This window comes from Grampus griseus, assembly GCF_964374135.1.
Source record: "Grampus griseus genome assembly, chromosome: 11".
Lineage (NCBI taxonomy): Eukaryota > Metazoa > Chordata > Mammalia > Artiodactyla > Delphinidae > Grampus > Grampus griseus.
In genome coordinates this window covers 40,792,158-40,819,891 of record NC_139005.1, presented here as the reverse complement: position 1 = coordinate 40,819,891, position 27,734 = coordinate 40,792,158, and the positions used below count along the sequence as shown (strand labels likewise).

The 27,734-nt window shown below is 38.9% G+C and overlaps 1 protein-coding gene across 1 annotated transcript in view; it reads right to left on the bottom strand.

Annotated features, from left to right (window-relative positions):
• DIP2B (disco interacting protein 2 homolog B) overlaps nucleotides 1–27,734 on the bottom strand; it is a 236,959-nt gene that overhangs the window by 49,056 nt on the left and 160,169 nt on the right. The window contains exons 5-14 of the mRNA XM_082664954.1: nucleotides 18,107–18,319; nucleotides 15,214–15,369; nucleotides 14,622–14,741; nucleotides 10,815–11,012; nucleotides 9,272–9,363; nucleotides 7,452–7,562; nucleotides 5,664–5,787; nucleotides 4,943–5,052; nucleotides 1,741–1,843; nucleotides 497–561 (exon numbers count right to left, since the gene is read on the bottom strand). Of these exons, the coding sequence (XP_082521080.1) occupies nucleotides 497–561; nucleotides 1,741–1,843; nucleotides 4,943–5,052; nucleotides 5,664–5,787; nucleotides 7,452–7,562; nucleotides 9,272–9,363; nucleotides 10,815–11,012; nucleotides 14,622–14,741; nucleotides 15,214–15,369; nucleotides 18,107–18,319 (1,292 nt within the window). The remainder of the gene's footprint in view (nucleotides 1–496; nucleotides 562–1,740; nucleotides 1,844–4,942; nucleotides 5,053–5,663; nucleotides 5,788–7,451; nucleotides 7,563–9,271; nucleotides 9,364–10,814; nucleotides 11,013–14,621; nucleotides 14,742–15,213; nucleotides 15,370–18,106; nucleotides 18,320–27,734) is intronic.

The following is a 27,734-nucleotide window of genomic DNA, read 5'->3' as shown; positions in this document are numbered from 1 at the left end:
CATCTACCTTGTTATTCTACTCTTTCATTGCAGCATGGACTCATTCAAGACATTTTGTCCAATGGAAAGGTTAGATATTATTAAACACAGTTGCAAAGTTCCAGATATATTTAAGTAATCTTTTCTTCAGAAAAGAGAAGAGGTGACTCTCATAGTTTTTTGAAAATTATAAATAAACATATAGCCATTTGTAGAAATTTTTAAGCTTTGAGTCATCATAGCAGATATTTAAAGGATTTTTGATCCTAAGTTCTCCTATATACTATTATGTGAAAGGTATACCCAACCACACAATGAAGAAAAAACAGAATTACATTCTCCTTTAAAAAAATTACCATTCGTATCACAAAATCAAATTCCCCTGGAAAATACTACTGATCTTTTAGGGGCTTACATTTCAAACAAGCACTGAGTGATGCTGTGGTTACACAGCATACACAGTGACCTGAATCACAAGCACAATTTACACTAAAGGCCTCGATTCTGTGTAGCTTACCGCAAACATGCCATGCCACAGCCCCGCATCCTTCTTAAAGTCTAAAACATTTACTACTGTTTCCCCTAAAATAGAAAAAAATAGGAAAAAACACAAGGAAATCATCTTTAGTGTTAAGTAGCAAAATTATGTCACTTGCCTCTATTAAACAACTGATTTGGTACTTTTAAAGAAACCACTAAAAGTTCTCAGGGTCTTCTAATTACTTGAGGGTACCCTCAAATTGGCTGGGGGACTGATCACAGGGTGACGTGGTCACAGAAGAAACAATGAGTTTGGAATTCCTTGACTTTGGCACTGTCTTCGAGATAATAATTTTTTCCTAATTATATAAGGAACACGTTTGTTTTAGAAACTTTGGAAGTTTCACAAGCATATGTAAAAAATTATACTTCCTAGAGAAAACAAAAAATGTTGGTGTATGTATATATCTATATATTATATCTACATACATGCACATATAATTCTAAGCTTATATACTTATAATGCTTATATAGAGACAGATACTTGACTAACAAAATTGGTACATACTGCTCTGTATCTAATTTGTTTCCACTTAATGATATACTGAAACAATCTTTAATATTCAAGAACATGAGTTTTAATACCTCAGCGTATAACCCATTATATGAATGTATTATATAATAATCAACTGCATTTGTTGGCATTTTGATTTCATTACACACACATATATATTTTTAACCAGACAAGAATGCAGCTCTGTAATGCTGCTATAATGAGCATGTATTAACTTGTTTCATTCTATGAAAGGAAAATAAAACACTAAAAAAATTAATATTGTGAAGAACATTCTAAGGGGAATAGTCATTACACAATATATATCAACACATCTAAAGTCCAACAACCCAGAATACATTTTTGTGTTTTAATTTGTGTTTTTTGGTAGCAGAATTTCTTTGACTCTAACTCCATACAGCTGGTGGCAGCTCTAACGCATGGGGAGATGGAGGTACCTGACATTCCGCGGCTAATAAGCACATGGTTTTAATTAGTTTTCTATTTCTGCACTCTAGAAATCATGCTTTACATATTTGGTTTGCCCAGAATTCTAGCTTCTTTAAATCACAGCATATTTGTGAAAAAGAAGAAAGCAAGCCAAGAATGTGTCTTAGAACATTTCCCTCTGAATGCGGTCATTAACTGGAGTCCAGCCGCCGAGCGCTCTGCGCGAAGTCACACAGATCTGAGCTCACAGTGCAGGCAGTCACGGGGTGAAGTCTGACCTTCAGAATAATTGCAGGCCTGCGACAGAGCTTGGCAGTGAGACAGCATTGCAAGGCGGGACACTGTAACTCCCATTACACTCCCTTCTTTGCTTGTTTTATACTAGAAAAAAAAACACAAAAACAAAAACACAAGAAACAACAAAATGGGTTATTTCAAATGACAAAATTAGAATCCAAAAACGAAACCCCGAAAAGCCATGACGATGGGCTGAATTTAACATTTCATATAAATATCTGAGGCTACACACTTGGGCCCCAAACTCTAATCGCACAAAGATAGGACTGGGTAATGTCAAAGCTCAGCGAAAGTATGTGTGAAAAATTCTTAAAAGTTTAATTAGTCGTCAGTGTGAAGTGGCTGCTAAAGAAGCTAAAACAAACATGTGACTTCAGCCGTGTTAACAGAAGCACAGTATCAAATACACGGCAAGAGCAAGAGCTAAAGGTGTGCAAGTGTGGTCCCTGTCTATCAGCAGCTCCCGGCTGGGAGGGGAGACTGGGAAATGGCCTATTCACTCCTCCAAATCAATCAGCTATAATTTTGCTTTTACCTCGATGCTCCATTCAAGTTGCTTTTTACCAAGATCAGTCACATTTTAATTGTTAAATCAAAAGCACATATTGCATACGTTACTTTATCAGACCTTTCTGTAATATCTGACACCTCCTTTCTTGACACTTTCTCCTTCCTTGGCTTTTGTGATACTCCCCTTCCTATTCAATATTCTCTCTCTCTGTCCTTTCCCTCCACTTTCTCTGCCCATCCCTTGAATGTTGGCATTCCCTGAACGTTCTGTTCTTCCTCTTCTCTTTTCACTTTAATTCATCAGGGTACCACATTCCTGATGACGCCCAATTCTCTACTTCCAGTCCAGACCTCTCTCCAGAGATCCAGACTCAGAGGGTCAACCCTTCCCCTCGAATGACCCGTACTCCTGTGAAACGCAGCCAACACCACCCCTCTACCTTTCGCCCATGAAAACTTTTCTTGCTGTACTTCCTGTCTTAGCGAAGGATGCCATCCATCATCTATCCAGCTGCCCAAGTCAGAAACCCAAGTGTCTTTCTTGCCTCTGCCCTCTCCAGAGTTAGTCACTAAGTCCTGTCTCTTCTATTTCTTACTGTATCTCAATTCCATCCAACCACTTTTCTCCATCCCCATCACCATGAACTTGGGCTCACCTGGATAACTGTGAAAGCTCCCCATTTCCCTTCTTAACTCCACCAAACAGATAAATCTTTTAACAACATATTTATTCTTGTCACTCTTCTGCTGACAACCCTTTAAAAGCTCCTTATTACCCACAGGATACTTGAAACTCACTAGCAATGTCCTGTGGGTAATAAGAGGGTCCCAAGTGAAAACTGCAAGTTAATTCAGAATAGCAGAAGCATAGAAATGTAGAGGACAGTAGTTCTACATGAGGTCAGAGAGCTAAGCAGGGGCCACAGAATGAAGGGCACTTTACCTTTTAGGAAGAACCAATAAAGAAGAGTGAAAAGGAGTGGTCAGTCAGTAGTCAGGGAAGCCAGTGAGCAGTTTTAAGGGGGATGAAGGGGTGAACCATGTCATCACTGGGAGATGATATGGATTGAGAGCTGACTGCTAAATGTGGTATTTTAATCGCCTGTTTACTTATCTGTCATTTAAATGTACCCAGATCCCTTCCATCTTTAAAAGCAATCCTCCTTCGATCCACGTTGCCTCAAAGCTACTGCCCACTCTCTTCCCTTTTATAGCCAAAGTTATCACTACAGGGCTCAAGCTGGGTGGATTTTTTTCCCCAAACTTTTTTTTAAAATTTATGGATGTTTATTCATTAATTTAGCAAACAGTTGGTGAGCATTTACTAATATGTCTCAAGCAAGATGCAGAGTACTCAAGGGCATAGCTTTGAGAGTGAATCATGTATGAGTTTGAGTCCGAGCTCTGTCAACTTCAAGTCAAAGGTTTTAGACAAACTTTGGTTGGTTACTCAAGTTAAAGTCTTAGTCTCCTCAGGTACTAAGCAGGTTTAATAACAGCCCCCCACCTCACAGGGTACTTGTGAGGACTGACTGAGATAATGCATATAAAGCACTTGGCCTGGGCTTCCCTGGTGGTGCACGTTTAGAATCCGCCTGCCAATGCAGGGGACACGGGTTGGAGCCCTGGTCTGGGAAGATTCCACGTGCCGCGGAGCAACTAAGCCCTGTGCGCTACAACTACTGAGCCTGTGCTCTAGAGCCCGCGAGCCACAACTACTGAGCCCGTGTGCTGCAACTACTGAAGCCTGTGTGCCTAGAGCCCATGCTCCGCAACAAGAGAAGCCACTGCAATGAGAAGCCCGCACACTGCAACAAAGAGGAGCCCCTGCTCGCCGCAACTAGAGAAAGCCCACGCGCAGCAACGAAGACCCAACACAGCCAAAAATAAATAAATTTTAAAAAAGTAAAAATAAAAAAAAATAAAGCACTTGGCCTGGTGCCTGGTATGCAGTAGGACTTAATCCCTCAACTGAATTATGTTATCAATCAGTCAAGTTCCTACACTAACATTCAATACCAAACCCTCTAGCCATCTGTTTCTTCTTGCTCTTTATCTGTTAAATTTGTTCTTTTTTTTTTTTTTCGGTATGCGAGCCTCTCACTGCTGTGGCCTCTCCCGTTGCGGAGCACAGGCTCCGGACGCGCAGTCTCAGCGGCCATGGCTCACGGGCCCAGCCGCTCCGCGGCATGTGGGATCTTCCCAGACTGGGGCATGAACCCGTGTCCCCTGCATCGGCAGGCGGACTCTCAACCACTACGCCACCAGGGAAGCCCTAAATTTGTTCTTTTAAAGCACAGCTATTTGTCCTCCTCAATTCTCCAGTCTCTTGCTTCCCATCACCCCCCACCACTCCCATCCCCAAAGCAGCAGAAAAATATCTCTGCCAGTAAAGCATTTCTTAAACCTCTGAACTTCTCTAAGTCTTTTGTAACTTTCTTATATGACGAGGATCAATTTCTTTGTTGTCTTTCTCTTGAATATGTATTTATGTTCAAAATAATTAGAATAGAAGGGTCACTATAAGGCATTTTACAAGCCAAAAGATGGAAATCTAACAAACCAGGAGGATCTACTAACATTAACACTACAAAAAATTAGTTTTAAATTTTGTGGGACAGCAATTGAAGCCAAAGGAAAAGTCAGAATGTACATCCTAGTCTCAGGACTTACCTCAATGTATGCTGGTTCTGTACCAGCAGGTGAGATGTGGGGTTGCCAGTCTTTAGGTGGCTTTGAAAGGTACTTGGAATCTGTTACAACCCATTTGAGCCGGGGCCAACCTAAATCAAACCCAAAATAAAAATTGAATTGCCTAAGCCATCAGGAAAGGAGTTCACAATGAATTGGTCATTTTAAATATCAAGAGACCAAATCAAGGTCATTTTATAATCAGTAAAATATCTTTATTAGTGTTTAGTGATAAATCACCAGACAATTGTACCTTCTTTCGAAAGTACCATCGTTCCACATGCTAATTCCAGGCCTTGACATTACCTCAACAACTGGGAGGTCCATTTGGCAGTGGAAGTCCACTGAGGATAGGGTCTATCCTCTGTCTCTACATGTAGCATTTAGCTTTAGTGAACAGAGTGGTAGCTTTTCCAACCATCAGCATAAAGGTTAAGGGTGTGGGCTGTGGAATCAGACAGATTTGGGTTCAAATCGCTGCTCTGCCATATATTAGCTGTGACTTTGGGCAACTTACTTAACCTCTTTGTGTCTCACTTTCCTCACCTGTAAAATGGGGATAATAATGGTACCTACTTCATAAGATTGTGAGAATTAAATAAGAAAATATATGTTAAGTACTTAGCTATTATTAAATTAAAACACTAATTAAAGCACTCAGCTTTAATTTTTAACTGATAATTCAGGTACAAATATTACTAACCTTTAAACTGTACAATTTCTCCATTCTGGGTTTTTGGCAATCCCTTTAGACAAACTTCACTGGTAAGAGCTAAGGCAATACCACAGCTTCCCAGCAAGAAGCCAATCTGCTGCCCTCCAGCATCCTGTGGAGAAAAGATAATGAGCAAGGCAGGGGAGTGAACGTGAGCATACTGAAGCCCCAAACCTGACACTTAGTAACACTCTGGCACTTGTGTGACACATTTGTGGAACCCCCTGATATCTGGCAATTGTCAAAATCCAGTGACAATATGTTCTTCCAAATAATTTCTACAACACAGTGACTTCCTGAGTGCAAACCACATTTTATTAATCTGACGTTGCTAACGACGAATTCCACCAGCCAAATGTGACCATTTTAGTGAACGGTCAGCAACACTCCTCTCTTAGATTAATCTCAGGAAATGAAATAAAAGTGAACATGGTTAAGCTGTCTTGACCTAGCCATACCTCCAAATCCAAAAGCAAAGCAATTCAGGTCAGAACAAAATAAATAATGTAAATGGACATCAAATGTACAAATTTACAATGAAAGTGAATGGACGGTTGTACCCAGGTCCACATACTCCTTATTATTCTATTTTAAAGGAGGTAGATTTAAGCCTTACAGCAATAGCTGAGGAAGAAACCAAAAGAGATAGCCTAAAGCATTTCCATTAAAATTTCATCTTAAAAGTATCATTATGAAACCACATAAACATTGCCAACTTAATAATTTAAGAACAACCCTATGATTTCCTGACCAATCTAAAGATACTATACCCATCAACCAGAGTTTCAGGGATGCTACCCATTTTTTTATTCCTTTCAGAAAATAATTTTTTTCTTATAAATCCACAGTCTCCACCATATTTGTCTTCACCATCAACTCCCAATAATAAACTGCACGAGAAAATTAGGGTCAAACAGCTCATGGAGAAATCATTCAGTTAAACTTTGACATCTGCCACATATGCTTATTTTAGTAGGACGGATGTGTGGTCAAAGTAAATTCTGTACCCCAAGGTAGTAACACAACATCACTGCATTGCCCTTCGACTTAATGGAGGCCCTAGATGTTATGATGCAGTTAAGGGAAATCCCTTCACAGAAAGGTTTCACCTATTGTAAATGTGGATTATCTATAGTCTCTGAAGCAAGAGTGCTACTTCTTTTTTTAAGATTTTTTTTTGATGTGGACCATTTTAAAGTCTTTATTGAATTTGTTACAATATCGCTTCTGTTTTATGTTTTGTTTTTTTGGCCCCAAGGCATGTGCGACCTTGGCTCCCCGACCAGGGATCAAACCCACACCCCCTACACTGGAAGGCAAAATCTTAACCAGTGCACCACCAGGGAAGTCCCGAGAGTGGTACTTTTGTTGTTGTTGTTGGCTGTACCACGTGGCTTGTGGGTTCCTCGACCAGGGATTGAACCCGGGTCCACGGCACTGAAAGCCCGAGTCTTAACCACTGGACCGCCAGGGAATTCCCGAGTGGTACTCTTTATAAATGGTAATCGTTGAGAAGTCAAGTGTGTCCCCATAACTTTTACGTGATATATAACACTAGAAAAATTCTATCTCGGTCGAAAACAGGTTATTTTCATGAAACTTATAAATATTCATAAATAAATTTTCTACAACTTTCATGTTTTTAGAAAGTGAAGCTAAGTACTTAAGAAAATGGTCAGACTGTTTTTTAATGTTGTAACTGAGTCAACTGATCCAAGAACCCAATGCCTGCCATGTCGCATCAGGCTACACTTCTCTTAAATTTAGCAATGTTACCTTTCTGGTAAGAGGTACCTCTATAGGCACTGGAATCACTTCGGCCAGGAGACATCCATAAAAAGCCACCATAAACATGACTGGATCATTGTTGGGGTAAACCAGGGCTACCTATAATACATAATGACATTCAATACAGAGGAATAAGAGGAGACTAACGCTTTCAATGCCACTAAGTGATAGATTTATATATGACATTTAGCATGGACACAATACATCAAACCATTTAATGGCCTAAAGAAAATTAACTTATTCAGAAGGATGCACACATCTAAAAAGATCTCTGTCATTCCCATGATTATACTAGGCACAATTCGGGGACTATAATGCAATTCATCATCATCACCATAAGAATTTTTCATTTAATTCTATTGGTGATTTAGCAGTAAACAACCCACCTTCAGCAGTAAGTTAATTACTTAGAAAACCTAAGGCAATTTACTTTAGTGCAGGGCTAAAGCAATAAAATTAATGTGATGGATCTCTCTAGATAGACTAACATATTAAAGAATACGCCTTGTATCTCTCAGAGAGAACCTACAAGAATTGACGGACTCAATTACCACCTTAGGGCAAACCTAAGGTTTCTTACTTTTTAACAAATTCATTGCATTAATCCTTATGCTCACTTAACCAACAATGCAAGTATACTAGCAAGAAGGCATTTGGTAGTAGGTATAAGCAATACTGGCAGAAACCATTATGAATATAAAGTTAATTCATTTACAAAAGATAAACAGTGAAACCTCCATAATATGTTCAAACCTGTGATCTCACCTGTAATGCATCAGAGATAACTGACCCTTCCTAATTTCCTCAAGGAATGCAAAAACACAGAAGTCACGATTGTTGTGGAGTTTGTTCCTTGGCTTGGATATTCACAGATTAACATTTGAAACTTAATTATGTCATTGGACTTTTGTTTCTCCCTTTCTTTCTCTCACTTAAAAATTCTCTTAACTTACTCCCAAGATAAGTTCAGTTCTGAACCTTCTAGAGTTCTAAAAAAAATACTAAATGCACAAGACATTTAAACAACCCATTTCCTTTCTGCACACAAGTGTCCATGTTGTTAGGAAGACACGAAATTACCTTCTTAGGGTTCAGTGAAGATTATGATACACTCACAAGTCATACTTAAAAGTAAAAGCCATACTTTAGATGCCCTTTGCCAAAATGCAGAAGTATTAATATCTTTAAAAGGCTAGTTTAGGAAATTTTGTAATCATGAGCCTACTAAAATGAATTCTGTTGTGTATGTAGCTGGTGTTTCATTCTACAAGCCCAAATGAAAAGTAATATTTGATGATAAGAAGTAATTTTATTTAGAAAGTGAATAAAACCTTTAAATATTGAAAAAAATTTTAATGTCACCTCTAATTTAAAAAGAAATTAATGATGTCAATTTGTTTCTTCTTAGAAGTATCATAAGTCTCCCTCCCTGTCCACACAAAACCCCAGAATATTGTTTTGAAAGTTTTATGGGGCATTTTTCAAAGAAAAAAATCAAAGAGTAAACTTGATTGCTATTTTTGTTGTCTAAATATTGAAATATTTATTTACAGAAAGACTTAGGTTTCTCTTTATTTTCATTAGTAAAGAGACATGTGAATATCCTTCAAACTATAAATGCAAGAATTATAACCTGGGTTGGAACCAAACCATTTTCATTTTCTAAGAGTAAGAGTTATATAAATTGTGCTGTTGTACATTAAAAATTCAGAATGTGCATGCTAGAAAACAATAAGCATCACCTCCCTAAAACAAACAAACAAAAACCCCCCCAAAAAACCAACCAACCAAACAAAAAAACCAGTTACCCTGTCTCCAGGTTTTAACACAGGTTCATTTTTGGTCCCCAGTTTATTAAGCAGTGTGTAGGCCAACTTTAAACTTCTGCTCCACAACTTTCCTGGAAAAAGAAAACAGTCATATAGAAAAACACAGGCCTACTTCAGCAAGAGGGCATTCAGTTCATCAGCACACCAAAGGAGATAACGGCCTCTAGCAAATGATACATTAGACAAGCATCACCCTCAACACACAGAGAGGCCCTCCGCCACAAAAACTGCTTCACAGTCACTCTAGTTTACGAAAGCCAGTGCTGCCTTCAAGCAAAAATGAAACATCACCGAAAGCTCACTCTGATTTAGATAATATTTCAAATTCTTCTCTGAAGTAATCTGAATGTCTTTAGAAATAATCTGATGTGAGCTGATCAGATTTAAAGGGAAGGAAACAAGTTTTTATCACAGGACTGAAAATCAGAAGACAGCTTCTTTCTAAGCTTTTTCTGAAGAAACACTTACACATATGATACTGGATACCTGAAGTAAGTGCAAAGCAAAAGTACGCCTCAAATGACTGAGCATTCCATACCACTGTATTTCAGTGAAAACAGACAATAAAATGGAAATTAACTATGTGAAACATGTGGATATAGTCAAAGATGTTAAATAAACATGTAAAGATTTGGCTAGCTGACTGCTTTCTTAAAGGGTACATGGATGAGATCAATGTACAGCTTCTGAAATGAATGCTAAAAACAATTTTAGGGGGAAAAGCCTATTGCTCCCCTCTTCCGGCTCCTTTCCCCGACCACCCTTAGAAATTCTTATTTTAGATTATGAAGAAAGTAAAATCATTTTATTTTGCAAAGATATGTTAGTTTTACACACAACTCGTTCAGAGGGGCATTGAAGATGGAAACTCATGTCAATCTGTACAATTCTTTAAATAAAAACTATTTCTCTAAAGTATTCTATATGGAGATCTATGGACAATGTATACCACTTGTGAAGGTTGAAAAAGGAATCTGTCTGAATAAACTAGTACAAAATCTCACAGCCCAAGTTGAATCCATTCTTCTTGTTATTTAAAAAAAGAAATAATAAAAATAAAGTTATTTTAAAAATTTGTAAAACAAAACTAAATGGAAAACTACTGATTCTTTGTTCATTATAGAATTTTGTGCCTATTACACGCAAGAGGCAGGATGAAGTAAATGACAAAGATCTAAAAAGTAACCAATTTCAATTTTTAGATAAAACCACCTGATTTTTACCATATGCCATTAATCCTGCCCAAATATCTTCCTAAAATCCTCTCCTAATGTTTAAACATCAGTGGATCTAAAAAGTCTCTTTCTTCTTTTAAATATCAGCTGGCTTGCAACAGTCCCTTTAGCAAAAGAAAATATTTGGCAACAGCTGTACTTAGAACTTAGAATCCTATTAAAATAATTTAAAAGATCTAGTGAAACACAATGACCAGTAACTGCTAAATAGCAAGATAAAAACATTACCCATGATAATCTGAAGAACTATTAGGAGAAAAGGAAGGAACTGGACTCCTGAAACTCACCATAAGTAAGAGTGTAAATTGGTTTCCCTGTTACGTCCAGTGCAGTCAGACAGGGGCATTTTGCCTGAGTGGTGCCCCAGCGCTGCAGGGCAGACTCAAGAGCAGGAGGCCAGTTACAGATGACTCCTAGTGGCTCTCCCTTCACAGGGGTCATCTGCCGTCCCTCAGGCTTGGGTTGGTTGGGGTCTGGCTGAGGTACTGTACCAAAACAAGCCCAACAGATTATGAAAATACGATCTGAAGTAAGTACAAATACCAAGTAACACAACTTAGGTCTCTAATCTCAAGTACATTTCCCCTTTCCCTTTATCTTTATCTGGCTTGAACTCACTCTGAGAAAATAAAGGACATCGTTAGAAATAGTAATCCACAAACTGGGCCTTAATTCATTTTCCCACATAATCGTAAAATCATATTTAATATATTTTACACAACAAATCCTGACCTTGACAAAGCAAATGCCTGAACGTTCAAAAAAACACAAAGCATACATTTCTGTTTAGCAATTTTACAATTTTTAGTAAGCTTGTTTTTAGACCTTTAGTTTGTGTCCAATGTTAGAAAGCCAGGTTCCACCTCACCAGGTTATGTTTAATGATAAAGCACTGAACTATGAATCAGAAAACCCAAGCTTACATTCACTTTTTACTAGTGTGACCTGAGGCAAAAGGAGTTACCCCAGCCTCAATTTTCCTCATCTATAAAATGGGGATACAACAGGGTCATACTGGACTCAGGCAGACAATGGGCATGAATGACAATGTTCCTTCCATGTCTCTATACCTCTGTGCACATCTCATATGGCCAATCCCTTTGCCTCCTGGTGAACTTGCACTCATCCTTCTCAGGATGCAGCTCTAATGGTACCTTCCCTGGGAAGCCGCCCGGGGCCATCCCTTCCTTAGTGCTTCCACACTGTGTGCTAGTGCACCCTTATTAAAGTACTGACGATGCTCAAGAGCATCTGCTACTCTATAATTTTTTCTCCCCCTTTGACTGAGAGCTCTTTTTTTTTAAAAAAAAAAAATTTATTTATTTATTTGGCGGCTCTGGGTCTTAGTTGCGGCACACAGGATCTTCGTTGCGGCACGTGGGCTCTTTAGGTGCGGTGTGCGAACCTTAGTTGCGACATGTGGGATCTAGTTCCCTAACCAGGGATCGAACCCAGGCCCCCTGCATTGGAAGCGTGGAGTTTTAACCACTGGACCACCAGCGAAGTCCCTTGACTGAGAGCTTTTTGAGAGAAGACATGGTTCATATTCCTCTTATTGCCTAGAGTGCCTAATACATAATGGTTGCTCAATCAATGTTAATTAAATTGAACTGAACTTGGGGGACAAAAAAGAAAAGCACCAGGATCATTAACATGGGCAATTCCAGAAACTGGAGGTGACTAATATTTCATATTCTTTCATATAGACAAAACTTAAGTCCTCTTAATTTTTCTACAATAAACAAGTATTATTCAAACATTAAAAAGCAAAAAAAAAAAAATCCTGTATTTTCATAGCAGGAAAGATAATTTACATATGGAACAAAAGGCCAAGTATTCACTGAGTGCCAATTATGTGCACAAGATGTGATAAACATTGAGAAGATAAACGCTGCACATATCATTCTTTGAACAAACATTTATTGCTTCTAATAATGCCGGGTACAAGGAATACAGGGTCCATGCCCTCTAGGAGTATCCAGACAGTGGGGACACACTCATACACAGAGCTAAGTAAACATGACCAGTGCGTGACAGAGACAGGTACAGAGAGGGCAGAAGAGGGCCATGCCACCCAGCTTAGGGGATGGGGTCTCCCACCTGGAGGAGGTAATGCCTGAGCTGAGTCTTAAAGGGAGGGGAAGGGTAGGGATTAGCCAGGTGAGTAGGAGATGAGAGAAGCATTATAGAAGAGAGAACAGATGGAACGAGCAGCAAGTATTAGAAGGGCAAATGAAATGTGAAATAAATTTTATTTTACAGCTCAATTTAATGACAGGTTGGGGAAACTTACTTAAAATGTCATTCATTTTTCTACTGACACAAAACTAACAGTTTCTCTTCCCAACTCACTGCCCTAGGTAAATAACATTTGCATATTCTCAGACCCTAAACCACTGGATTAAGTATAAAAATAAACATGGGTGATTCTAAATAAATAGTTTTCTTTTTATGGACAGATTGTATATATGGTAGGCATAGTTCTGGTCATAAAAGTCCGTACATTATTGCCATCCATTAGGCCTCAATGCAGACCCTGGGGCACACTCTTCCAGACTTCCAAAGACATATAGGTATTTTTCTTTTCCAAAGGTAATTGTCATTCAAATAAAAAAATGTTGCCTATTTAAAATTAGTGGAAAGCTGTTAGCTCTATTCTAATTGAGCTCAAGTATGAATATTGCTCAAGTATAACTCTATTAAACCTTGACCTTCACTTGCCTAGTCAATACACAGTACTAAAAAGACTGAAGAGGATATTACTGGCACAGACACCCTGAAAATATCAGTCCATCAAGAAAGATTACCATAGTTCAATGAGTTTAGTGACTCCTAAAGAAACAGAAATTCATCTTAACCTCATACGTCAGGTTGCTTGTTGCTTCCTGCTGTACAAAGTGGGCTAAGACTGGATCTGGTCTACCAACATGCCTAGTTCCATTAAGGTTTGCCTACTCTTAGCCTCAGGACGTAAAAATGGACTGCAAAACTACCAAGACTTAGTTCTTTGGATGAAAGCTTTTGTTAGATAGAACTATCAAATGGCCACCCTCATTCCATCTATGCCGCCATATGGTCCCCTCCCAATCCTTCTATTAAATTCCAGACATCATATTATTTTATCCCTAAATATTTTTAAAATTATTGAATGAATAAATCACTTATCACTTCCTCTAGGGAGCCTTCCCTAACCACACAGATGAAATGGAGTTCTTCCCTTCTCCAAACTGCCTGTACCAGTTGATACATGCATATTGACTAAACTCAGCTTTCACCTACAGTATATGTTTTGTCTAAACTGTAAACAACAACATGAAGGAAGAAGGAAGTGACTGTACTTTCGTGAACCTATTTCACCATCTACCACGTTAAAGCAGATACATATATGTGTTGACTGGTTGATTTAACAAAACGACTGGGTTATATTAGAAAAGAATGGGCAGGACTTCCCTGGTGGCACGGTGGTTAAGAATCTGCCTGCCAGTGCAGGCGACATGGGTTCGAGCCCTGGTCTGGGAAGATCCCACATGCCTTGGAGCAACTAAGCCTGTGCACCACAACTACTGAGCCTGTGCTCTAGAGCCCGCGAGCCGCAACTACTGAGCCCGCATGCTGCAACTACTAAAGCCTGCGCGCTTAGAACCCATACTCCACAACAAGAGATGCCACCACAATGAGAAGCCTGTGCACTGCAACGAAGAGTAGTCCCTGCTCGCCGCAGCTAGAGAAAGCCTGCGTGCAGCAACTAAGACCCAACACAGCCAAAAAAAAAAAAAGAATGGGCAAACTTTTGAGATCGAATTTGACACTCCAGTTCTAGGATAATGCCAAATATAAACAATTTTTAAAATTATGTGTTTGTTCCTAATTTCAAAGAGCATATTTCTGTGTTCCATAGTTATCTCTTTGTTTTTCTCTCCCCTCCCTCTCTCTTTACTTTTCATCTCAGATTTAAAATATAAAGAGCAGAAAGCTATCAACTCTTTCAACCAAAAACGATGCCTTGTTCATCCTTAAATCCTATAATACCTAACATGTAGCAACTGCTTACGAAATTTCTAAGGAATATACATGTTTGTTAATATTACCACTACCTTCCACTATTTCTTCAGAGTCATCCACAAAAAATTCTTTTAAGGGAGGCCTTTTGGGTCGTTTCAGAGTGTTGAGAAGCTGCTGGATTTTTGTGGATACTCTGCTACTGACAGGAACACCTATAAGGGAAAAAATGGTAAGTTAAAATTAATTGATTTTAGGGATATTTCAGTTCCTCAATTCTCTTAGGAGCTTTTATTTCTAATGATGTTTGGCCTTTGTCCACAGTCTCATTCTATTTCAACTGGGCCAAATACGTACATTATCATTTTTATGACAACAGAGAAAAAATATGCTATTATTAATACTGTTTAAATATTTCATCTAACATCCCTTTTCTCTCATAGCATTCTTTTCTTTTTCCATACTTTTTGTTCAGAGTATCTTTTTGAAAGTATAGACGAAGTGTGAACAAGTGTTAGTGCTGCTACAGTGCAGACGTTGAAAAGAGGGAGCTCAAGATGATCTGTGTCAGTAGGTCAATCGCAGTATAGTTCTGCCACTGCTGGACATCAGGCAGTGCTGTTTATAATTTGAATTTTTTCTGTTTAACTAATATGCCCTATTTAGCTATCAAACAGAGATGCCTACCATCAGCTGTATCCATGAGGCTGGACCTGTTGGATCCTTTGTGCATGCCTTTAACTATCCCCGATGGGGGTAGATCAATATTTGCTGGGCGTATTGAGGAAGATGATGACGAAGAAGAGGTAGTTGTAGTGACGTCAGGGGGAGCAGAGAAATTCTCTAAGAGGGAAGAAACCAAGATTTAGAATTATATTACATTAGCAATAAAAATAAGAATCTTTAAATCTTTTTTTTTTTTGGTTTGTTTTTTAAGAAGAAAGAAAACTACATAAATGGGACACTAGCTCCAATAAAACCACCTTTAAAATCACATTTTACTAGCAAGATATAATGAGAGAGGAAGAGGTTAAGCCAGGGCATATCAGCTTTCTAAAATTATTACTCTTGAGAACTTGAGCACCCTTAGTAAGATAAAATCGCATATCAAATATTTCTCAAAAATGCTGTTTCCTACACAGAAAGTCTGGTAGAAATCCAATGTTATAAAAATAACCATAATAAAATAAAAATTGCAAGTGACTTCAAAATGAAATCAAAGTATGATCATTATGGCTACTAACAGTCTAGTCTTCTGAGCATTTCTTCATGTTTACGTTGGTTTATCTATGTTTCTTCTTTCACTGAAGACAGAAATTGTGTCTTGGGAGTCAGATCGCTCAAGTTCCCAAATGAAGAAAACCAGATAAAATCCACTTTTAATTTTTATAAAATAACCAATAGGTTACTTGGATTTACTTGACAGAAAAGGTTCTTCCCTTGCTCTAAGCACGATTAAACAGTGTTGTTATATTCTGCTTCACGTAGGGATTCTTACTATAAAGAAATAATGATATAGTTGGAAGAGAGCCATTCAACAGGGATGTGTTACCAAAAACTTAGAAGAAGAAAACGAAAATTAGAGGAAGCAAAGTATACAATTCGTAAGAATGATGAAAGGCCACTCATAACTATGGAAAAGGGAAAAAGCATAATATAAACAATTTCTAAAATCAATTTGGGAGTAAGCTTTCCATGCCCCAAAAGTCTATAATTACTAGTTTAATATTTTTTAAAGCTTTAAATATTTTGCACAAGTATATTGCAGTATATTCTTTCTGTAGGACAATGTGATAACAAAGCTTTAAAAATAGACATTTTTATTTGACCCAGCAATTCCACTTATAGGAATACATCCTAAGAGGAAATAATCAAACAAATGCACAAAGTTGTGTGTTCGAGGATGTTCATTCCGGTTTCATAATAGCAAAAAACTGGATACTACTTAAATGTCCAAAATAGGGAAACGGCTAAAATAAGCTAGGGCACAGCCATACAGTTGCATATTTTGAAACCATAAAAAAAAAGTATAATTCTATATTAATGATATAAAAGATGTCTGTGATACACTGCTAATAAAAGGTTATGAACATTATATTTAGTACAATTTCACTTCTGTAAAAACAAAACCAAAACCTTACATATTTATATGCAAATAAGGTCTAGAAGGATATACGTGAAAGTGATAACACTGAAGTGTTACCCATAGAAGTGGGTTTGTAGATTATTTTTCCTTTTATCTGTACTTTCAAATTTTTCTTTTAGAAACATGAATTACTTCTGTTAGAGCAGACATCCGAAAGGCAATAATGTGGGATAAAATGGTTCCTGTGAGTACCTGAACCAATAACTTTTCACAGAGTGGAAGCAATATGAGCTATGAAGTCAGATGAAATCATCTTGTTAACAAAAATTCAGGTAAAGTTAACTGGGTATCAGGAAAATATTTTTAACAAGTGAAACTGCTCTCTTTTAGACAATGTGGGAATAAAACCTGACCCCACCATGGCTCTGTTGCTTACGCTCCCAATAGAAGAGGTGGTGAGCACGCTCATCCGTAGCTGCTTTGGGAGGTTCAGTCAATTAAGGGCACAGCTAAGAGTGCAGGACAAGCCATCAGTTGCTGGCACTTGGCCTTTTAATGTAGGCAAGCATACCCTCAAGGTAGCTATTTTCTTTCAAAATTATAGGCTTAAATTGAAAGGTTTCCAAGTTATTCTTTTCAGAAATCAATGAATAGAATAAAGATATATATAAGGTGAAACAGGAAGGTCACTGATATAAAAATTAAGACACCAAAATGCAAGTGGATTGTTAAAAAACAAGGAAAAGTATCACAGACACACGATGTTCATATACATCACTTAGTGCCATGTGTACCAACTAATTAAGCAAAAGCAGAGATCTGAACTGTATCTTTATCTGCAGATGTCACAGACTCTTAGAACACACACACACACACACACACACACACACACACACACACACACAAAGCAGAGCCAAGCGAAAGCTATACTCCATAGAGGAGCACTGGCAGCAGGTAGCAGCTCACAGAGTACCAACGTTCTCAGCCCGCACACTCCGTTGTAGCAATAGCACAGCAGCAACGACAATAAATCCAGTCTTTATGCTAAAGACAAAAGGGTCTTATTGATATTGTCTTAGTTCAGAATTTGCTCAGGTTTAATTTTTTTGTGTTTGAGAGAATGTAGACAACAATCCTGGGAAAATCTAATACATGACATCTTTTAACACCTTTTACTTGATGGAATATTCTCCAATAGGGATAAACCACACTAAGACTGGTGTTATATCTTGCAGCTTGAGTATTGCTTATAGAAATAGCTATGGCTTCAGGTGGGCAATAAATACTATGTACCAATAATGCAGACGCTCTCTATCATTGCAAGTGTAATTAATGCTCGTGTTTCCTTCTTTGCCTCATTAACTGTCATGTTCTTTCTGTTTCTATTTTTTTTAGGCCACCCTGAAAAACCTAATACAAATCATAACCTATTTCCTGGATACTGGGAGCCAAATGGAACATAATTTGGGCTTCTCGGGTAGATCCAGCTCCTACCTATTCGAGTATTGGCAAATACATCAGCTAGAGACCCACTGGTTCCTTTGACCTCTCCATGGGACAGCGTAGAAGATGCGGATGAAGAAGTGGACGATCCCTGAATTGAACGGTTGATCCAGGACTCAGCGTTCTGTAAGCTCTGTTGCAAGGCAGCAGAGAGCGCAGCTTGGCGTCTCAGAGAGCCCTCATCCTCAGAGGCCGAAGACGTGTCTGTGTGGAATTAGAAAAAAAGAAGTTCTCGATCCTGCCTAGAACAGAGGGCTTTCAGATCTTTCTCATCGATCACACATTCAATTTTGACAGCAGCAAAAAACATTTATATTCTTAAGGTAGATTAATATGTAAAGTTTCTTGAGAATCTCAAGGAAAGGTTTATGAACCAAAGTCTGCAAAAATAAAGCAGCCAAAATCTAGAGGTAATTTTAAGCTATTTAAAAAAACCCATTTTAGAACATTTAAACTTCACTGTTTTTCTGTTCTGAGCTTAAATCAGTATCTGAATTCTTCTGGCTTATCTTCTTATGTTCAAATAACCCTGAAGTGCCTCTATATCTTCTTCAGTCTCTTTATTAGAGAACCTTGTGATAGGCTGCTATACTGATTTTCGTAAGTACTTACTAATTAGTGTCTACTTAAAAGAAAATGATCTTGATGGGAAATATAAACACTTATTTTTGGTAACAACAACTAAAGTGCCAAACAGTGAACTAGGTGTTGAGGAACTGACTTATTCTTATGTGGAATAAGAAACAGTGCTCAGCCTGGAGGCATTCATGGTTTTAGTGGAAAAGCTAGCTGGTCACAGGGCACAGGTGAGCTCTCCAAACGTGACTGGAGAGGTCACAGATCTGTATTTCTCTCCTTGATTCCCAGTCAGAGAACTGTGAGAAATTCACTGACGTCTGTATTTAGACTGGCTCTGACTTCAGGAAAATAAGGTCTAAATTAGAAAAGCATGTTGAAAAAAAGAAAAAAGAAAGAAAAATTCAACCAAATATAGGATAGCCAAGGGAAGCAGAAGTCAGGAATTTATTCCAGGGCTCTGAGCTTACGAGTCGTACAAGTTAGAGTGGCATTTAGTCTGATGTCAGATAAACCCTTCTAAATGATTTTGAGGGTTATAATCTATGGCCTGTGGATTGAATTTTATTCAATTTTTTTAAAAGTAAATATTCTGTGGTTTGTCCTGCTGAACTCTTTCCTCTAACTCAGGTGAAACTGTGGGTCCAGATTCTATTACTTTGGTTCAGAGAGCCAAACAGATAACTAACACGACTAGAACACTGCTAAAACCTGACAATGGAAATTCGAACAAAAGACTAATTTAATCTAGAAGTCAAATTGCGCAGATCCGGAGTAAGAAAGTTAGAATAATGACTACATCCTTGCTTCCTGCTCTGAACTACCTCTGACTCATTCTCTCATACTGAAGGAGATCTGAGGCCCAAAACTTACTTATTTACTTACTTATTTATTTATTACAATGTACTACTTAGCTACATAATGTGTGCTGGGAACTGTCAGGTTCTGGGGATTCTGAGATGTATGAATTCTTCTGAGACAGTAAATGCCCTAAGAAGGCTTACCATCTAATAAAGGAGATACACAACTCCTCAGACTATTTCATACGAATATAACAGATGCTAGGAAATGGGGTGAGCAAAGGGTTTCACAGGAGGGGCACCAATCTCAGTCAGAGATCTGAAGTACTTCTATGTAAATGGAGCACACTTTGAGGAGGTAAGGAAGGGCAAAAGATGAGGCTGGAGAGGTAAACAGTGACCAGACTCCAAAGGGATAAAGCGATGAGGTTCTTCAAAAGGAAAAGAGATTTATAATTAAACAGAGGGTGATTAAAGGAAAATACAGAGAAAGAAAAGTAACAGAATCTGTAACCTTTTACTTAAGGAAAACATTTTTGCATAATCTCCAAGAAAATATTCTAACATTTCATCTGTACCTTGGGAGGCAGAGATTTCAGTCTTTGCAAATATGCTTAAAAAAAAAAAAAAAAAGTACATGTGGGAGGAATAGGACAGGTGAATCTGACCCTAAGAATAAAGTATTTTCGGGGTGATACCTCTCAGGATCCCACAACCTCCACTGTATTTGCAGGCTGTCTTTACTGAATCAATTATTGTAATCTGTGTTAAGTCTAAAATCAGAATAACTCAATTTTAAAAAGATAGTAAAACCAGTATTTTCATGATTAGGTTTATGGAAAATTGGCTTCATTATGTTCCTATATTGGATCAACATGTAATTAGGTATATTGTTTCAATTCAATTACCTCATTTGCCTGCCAGTCCTCCTCAGAGTGTTTAGTGACTACAACTGTGGGGAGGCTTAGTGTAGTGGAAAAAACATGGCTTTGGTGTCCTCCTTCCATTTGAACTCTGGGGTCCACCACTTACTAGCTATGTGACTTGGGGACAAGATTACCCATCTGAGAAGGTTGTTTGCTTGTTTGTCCATTCAACAAATACTCTAAGTACTACACTAGTTGGTAGGAATAAAATGGTAAGCAAGAAGACACAGTCCCTACTCTAACAGGACTTAGTCTTAAAGGAGTTCGAGGCAGGCACCCAAGGAAGTGAGACCTCAACCAGGGTGGAATGGTAAGCAGGAATTACTTATGAGAGGAGAGAGGAGAGTCAGGTAGAGGGAACAGCATGTAAGAAACCTGGGAGGGGACAGGAAACAAAGCACATTTGTGGATCTGGAAGAAATGAGACCAGCTGAAGCACAGGATGCAAAGCTGGTACTGACGAGAGATGAGGCTGGACGAGTAGACAGCACTGGGTTGCTAAGGGCCACATAAATCAGCTGAGGAAACTCGCCTCTGTGCTAACTGCTGTGTGAGACCACGAAATGAGACAAGCTACAGAAAGCACCAGCAGTGCCAGCATACAGCAGGTGGCCAATAAACATCAAGTCCCCTTCTGCCCTGAAAAACCCACCCTATGTTACCTCACAGACACAAAACTGTGGCTGTGAAATGCTTACAACTGATCACATGTTAAGATCACACAAAATGTAAGCACTGCTCTAGGACTATGTCTTTTTAAAGATAAAAACAAGCTCCCTTAAATATTCATACATTTATTTGGTACCTTTTTTTTTTAAAGTAACTGTCGCCCATGAAATTGTTATGGATTAGCAGAAAATTGGGCAAGATTAAATGAATATTAATAGAAATAAAGCTATCATTTTCCCACTGATTCTGCTCTGGTTGAACAGGAACTCACAACTCTTTTTTTTTTTTTTTTTTTTTGCGGTACACAGGCTTCTCACTGCTGTGGCCTTTCCCGTTGCGGAGCACAGGCTCTGGACGCGCAGGCTCAGCGGCCATGGCTCACGGGGCCAGCCGCTCCGCGGCATGTGGGATCTTCCCAGATCAGGGCACGAACCCGTGTCCCCTGCATCGGCAGGCGGACTCTCAACCACTGCGCCACCAGGGAAGCCCAGGAACTCACAACTCTTATCCATCATAACTAAAGCCCTTGCCTAACTTCCTGTATATTATGAATATAATAGGTCTACACAACAGAAAACTATTTTGGAAACACAGTTTGACCTTCAGGTTATAACTGATGTGATTTTAACACAGTATCATTTAATAGTGATCACCAGAAGCCTAAAATCCATTTATAACCAATTAGGAAACATATAAACAATTAGTTTGTGGACTTTAAGGGAAGAAAAGTCCTGAATTTATTTACTAACTGCTGTAGCACTCCTTAGCCATTTGTGGAAATGACTCCCTTATTCTTGGTAGAAAATATATCTATTATATCTAAAAATGTTTATCTTAAAATTTTAAATACCTACCATATTATCTTTCCATCCCACTCCTGGGTATCTACCCAAGAGAAATGAAAGCATATATCTATCTGTACAAGGACTTCTACATGAATGCTCATAGGTGCTTTATTTGTAATAGCTAAAAATGGGAAACAACTCAAATGTCCATCAACAACTGAAAGGATAAACAAATTGTGGCATATCTTTATGATGGAATACTACTCAGCAATAAAAAGGAATGAACTACTGATACACACAACAACATGGATGAATCTCAATGTAATTGTGCTGAGTTAAGGAAGTCAGACCTTCCACCCACCGAAAAGAAGAACAACTGTGTGATTCTATTTATACAAAAACATGAAATTCTAGAAAATGCAAACCAATGTATAGTGACAGAAAAAACAGATCAGTGGTTAGTTACCTCATGGGGAGGGGGAGAGTTGAGATTACAAGGGAATTATGAGGAAACTTTTGGGGGGGTGATAGATATGTTCATTACCTTAATTGTGGTGATGGTTTCACAGTTTTGCTATGTCAAACACAGCAAAGTATATGCTTTAGATATGTGCAACTTATTGTATGTCGATTATACTTCAACAAATCTGATTTTCATAGGTTTGTAGGGGTGAAAAAGATGCCTTGGTGAGAGGATGGTAACATCTGAAGGTTAGTCTACACAACCTGAGGGTATGGTGCAAGGTGCAAAAGTTCCTGGAAAGACAGCGCTTGCCACTGGGTTCTGACAGCTGATACCCAAACTAGGCCCAGATACCAGCTTAGAACAGCAGGTAAGTCAAGATTCACTGAAAGAAAGACCTCATCCTAACAACTATTCCAAAATATGCCACATACACTAGGCCAGAAAATGGGAGCTTCAAAGAACAAATAAAGGAAACAACCATTAACCATTGTACAGTTAGTGTACAATACTCTGGAGCCCATGAAAAGAAATTTTTGTGTGTGTTTGGGGTTGGCAGGTGGGAAGGGGTGGTATCAGGCAGGAAAGTGTCATGTTCGCTTGCGTTGGTGGGTCAGGGGAATTAAGGACTTCCAGAACCTTCAAGAGAGGCAAAGGAAGTTTCCATGTAGGCAAAGATAGAGTTTGAAGCTTAGGAGGGAAAAGCTTTAGAGACCCAAGAAGGGGCAGTCCGGGAGTAAAAGCATATATGGAAGAGAAGATTAAAAGGTTAGTTTGGGAAGCAGTCCATTCTGAATTTACGTTGGGCTACAAATTCTGAACAGATTAATCTAGCACTAAACTCAACAAGGGTGAGTACTGATTCACCAGACAAGGCTTAGGGAGATGTTCAGAGCTACTCAAGAGATTTTCCAGCATCCCACAGTAACCTGTGTGGACAGAGAGGAGGCTGGGGCTGAAAATCACTATGTAGAGCCTAATCAGCAGAGGCCCATGCATTGCCCGACCATTAACATCAAAACGGGGATACTTACGAGGGAGGAGCACTGACTAGTAATAATTACTCCTGGCTCACTCTACCTATAAGAGATCTCCACTGTTTTTCTAGGTATTGTCCCAGGTCTGTGAAAAAACATCTCACAAAATGAACTAATATTACAATTAATATTGGGGTGAGAAGAGAGGTGTTTTTTTTTTTAACTTATTACCTACTTGAAAAGTTAGACCAAACATGCAGCAATTGTTAGAGCTCCAAAATTACCAGAAAACATTTACTTGACAGTATGGCAGAATGCGAGGCAATATGCCAAGTGGGAGAATAGGCTTTTAAAATCAGGCTGCTCTGAATTCCAATCTTAGCTCTGCCCCACTGATAGCTGTTGGGCAAATCAGTTCTTACGGGTCTTAACTCTACTGTTTGCTGTTGTTGTTCTTTTTCTATTGATTCTCTTTCATGGTGGATCTTAAAGAAAGAAAAAAAAAAGAAAAGAAAAAGAAAAAAAAATTCAGTGGATCTTCGTCTGTGGGGATCGTAAGTCCCTGAATTGATGCTGTATCCTTCCAGAAACCATTTGCGCCCCGGGTTATCATCAGCCTAGGACCACTTTCTAACATTAGTTCTTACCAGGCAGGCCACTGAAATTCAATTCTTGTACCTACTAACCACAAATTGTTAGGGAAGGTCCCTGACCCCATCATTCTAAGGCCAGGCAACAGGCAAGCTTTCTCGACAAGGTCTTCTTTTGCTGGCAGGTTAATTTTTTCTAGTTCCCCCTTCTGCTAAAGATGTGAGTCCCTCTTGGGGTCTCAATTCCAGCTTCCAACCTTACACAGGTCCAAGGTTTTATATTTTCTACCCTTATAGTAATTAAAATTTAGGCCCCTTGTTTACTGTCTCCCCTCTCCCTGGGCAGCCGAAGTCAGCTCCATCTCATCACACTGATTTTCAGTGATCGTTCTCTTCCTCTTGCTCCTGTGTGTATTTAAAAGGAAGCTGGTTATATTCTATCTAGCATTTCGAAAGAGAAATTTTCTTTCCTCTCTTTCTAGGAGAGAACTTTCAGGTTATCTAATTGACTACATAGCTAGAAACAGATGTCGGAGCAAGTTACTGCGTCTCTTTAAATCTGTTTTCTCATCCGTAAAATGGTACAGAGAATTGTTGAGAGAACAAATGATAAAAAATATATATGTTAAGCACTTAGCCCTTTGACCAGTACACAGAGGTACTCAAGAAATGGTAACTATGAAATTACTTTTCTTGGAAAACCTTAAATTTTACAATAACCTATTGAAATAAACAAATTCAATCTGATAGAGTGGGTTTTTATTGTGCTTTGGCTTAAAGAATATTGAATACTAATCGTCCAAGTAATTACGGAGCTTTGCTCATAACCCATACCAATAATGAAAGTATGTTATTAAAAGATCCAACTCTATTAATTAGACCACGTTTATAGAGGTCTGATTAGCCATCTCTGTTTACTTTGTGGTTCTGAATAAAATTAGAATATTCTGGGGAAACTCTCCAAGTTGGTAACCATCTATTATGTGTTTTGGACTATAAGCTCTCAGAAGGCAATAGCTATTCAATTTGCTTGGAATAATACCCATTCCAGGACCACGCATACAGGAGTATCTATTAAGTAAAAAAGGACTTTCCAAACCTGACACTTTAGTAGAGAAAAAAGAAAATCAAGGAAGGAGCCTGACACATAATTGCTGAATGACCTGGGGCAAATCACTTAGTGACTAGAAGGTTGTTTGTTTCCTCATCTCTAAAGAAATCTGGACTTCACAATTCTCAGAGTAGTTGGTTATGAGGAACAAATGAGGCAGCGCAGCCACTGGTATATGGAAGTCCCTTACATAGTGTAATCCTATAAAGCATTATTAAAGTGTGTTAAAAGTATAACAATCTCCCAGTCTGTTCATGGGCATCATTTTCACATATAGAAATGCAGAGAGGTAAATCTCTCTTTTGTCCGGCCCTATGAATCACTACTATAGGCACTTTCAAGCGGAGACCTGTGGACACAGACGTCTACATTTTAAGCTTCATTTTATGCAAGTCAGTCAAAATACCTTACTGTGTTTTGGGGTCATTACGTGGTCTATTTGTTCATCTGTGTACCCTCAGAACGCAGTGTAGGGTAAGTCCACACGGGTGCAGAAAAAGCTTAGAGGAGAAAAAATATATGCTGTAGTTTTTGCATTGTGTTTATCTGTATGAATGAGTAACAGTGTTACACAAAGAACCCCTACACAGAAAGAGCTGAGGTAATTGCCTCATGACATTAGTAAATGGTTTCAGCACATAAAGGGAACTGGATGGCAGTAATTCAAGCAGTCTAAAAGACTATGTAAGAGGCCACAGGCACTAAAAGAACCATAGATTGCTACCAACTTGGAGAATTTAAATTTTCCAATCCACAAGACAGAAAGCAGTGCACATATCAATAAGCAAATTTTAGGCTGATTGACATTTTATTGTTTGAGAAGGATTTATGAACAAAAGACAAATGATTTCTCATGCTGTTTACCATATTTTCCAGACTATATGATACCACGAATAAAGCCAAGACTTATGACATAGTTTACTCCTTAAATCCTTTTTGTTAAATCTCTCCAAAAACAGCTCTAAATTTTCATCAGTTCAGTAATTCCGATAGTTATGTGTTGGGTGCCTCCCAAAGAAGCCGACTGGCCAGCGTGCTCTAGCAGGTATCCCAGAAACTAGGTTCACCTGGCACAGCACGTGCAGAGTAAGGGCTCTGACTGGAAACATGTTTTGTGATGTGTGTGGTGTGGCTTCTCAGTGCGCAAAGGACAACACAACTAAAATACTGTGAAATTTGAGGTTAATTTTGCTCTGCAAGACTGGCACAACTTTTCTAGAAAGAAAATCACAGCAAGGTCACCTTTATAGCTGCCTAGAAAATCAGTCTATAACCAGCAGTAATTAATGTCAATTCTCCTCTTCCTCCCCACCCCTTGAGCGCAGCTTCAGCGTTTCCTCTAAACTTCAGGGTTTGGGGGGCTATCAGAGTAAATATGCAAGAGGAAACCTACCTGCCATCCCTGGGTTAGGCTGTAACAGGTTCTGGGAGATAGCGATAAAGGGTTAAAGTGCAACAGCCAAGTCTCTAACCGGTGGTTCTCAGATGCTTGGAGAGAATGGAATCCAAATCCTAACCCATGAAGAGCAAATTCTATCCCCCCACGTGAAAGGTGCTAACGGAAGCCTTATGATACAGTCCTTCCCACACATTCCCTCACACTGGAACACAGGGTTTGTCCCAGACACGTGCGTTATTGTTGAACAAAAGCATCAAGATCCAGCTCTATGTGGGGCCACGTTAGAAACCGCTATGTGGGATACTCTCAATGCTCATGCTGGGAGAGAATTCCTCTTCTATCTGACAACACTGATGTCTCTAAGAGCATATTAACATCTCTCATGTACTATTCAGAGCTCCCGGAAGAGGACATAAATGGATAGGAAACCTTTTTATTTCTCTGCTCTGCTGAATAAAAGGTCTTAGGAGAGAGGACTGAATCTTTACAATCATGAAATTATTAAAACCACAAGGTGATCAAGAAAATGATGCCACATCTTTAAGGCTGCAGACAGAGGAGAACATTACTGTTTAGAAATACAGAGGCCTGTGGTGAATTCCAAAGGACTATAGTCTCATTCAGCAATGAATAGCCGTGATTTAGAGTTGGTAAATTCCCCTCAGGCAATGACTTTTGTAAGGGGATAGAAAAGGTTTCCATTCCTTCCGAGCATTCTTAAGATCCTTTGCTGCACTCTCACATTTCACCCGAGGCCATGGGAGCAGACTATTTACTGTGAAACTGCATTTCTTTAGTACAGTTCTGGAGAGGACTGTTTCTAAGAACTCCCAGTCACATTGATTCCTACCCTTTGCCATTTACTACAACTGAACCCTCAGCTGCGCTGCAGCAGAATCTGCCAGGAAGGAATAGCTACGAAACTGAGAGCCCCCTTTGTCCACGAGGACCCAACTGGTGCTGTACTAATGCGGAAGGGAAGCCATCCAAGATTCTGAATGAGTGGGCTGGAAGTATGCACCACTATAGACACAGAATGTCTCATTGTGATGGTCTGCAAGAGGTATCCTGTGTTACGTTTTGAGAAACACTTGAAGCCACAGAGCTATTTCTCTTTTGAACATATTGACACCACAGATGTAAAGAAAAAAAAGCACACACAGTTAATGAGCCCACAGCACACCCAAATGCTCTGAGAAGTTAGCCAAAACCTAGTAGAAGACTATTAATATAAACCCAGGCCAGGGAATAGGATCAGCGTGAACAGCTCAACCTGACGGCTGTGAATCAAAGTCAACCACAACAAATGTAACCTTCCTGGGA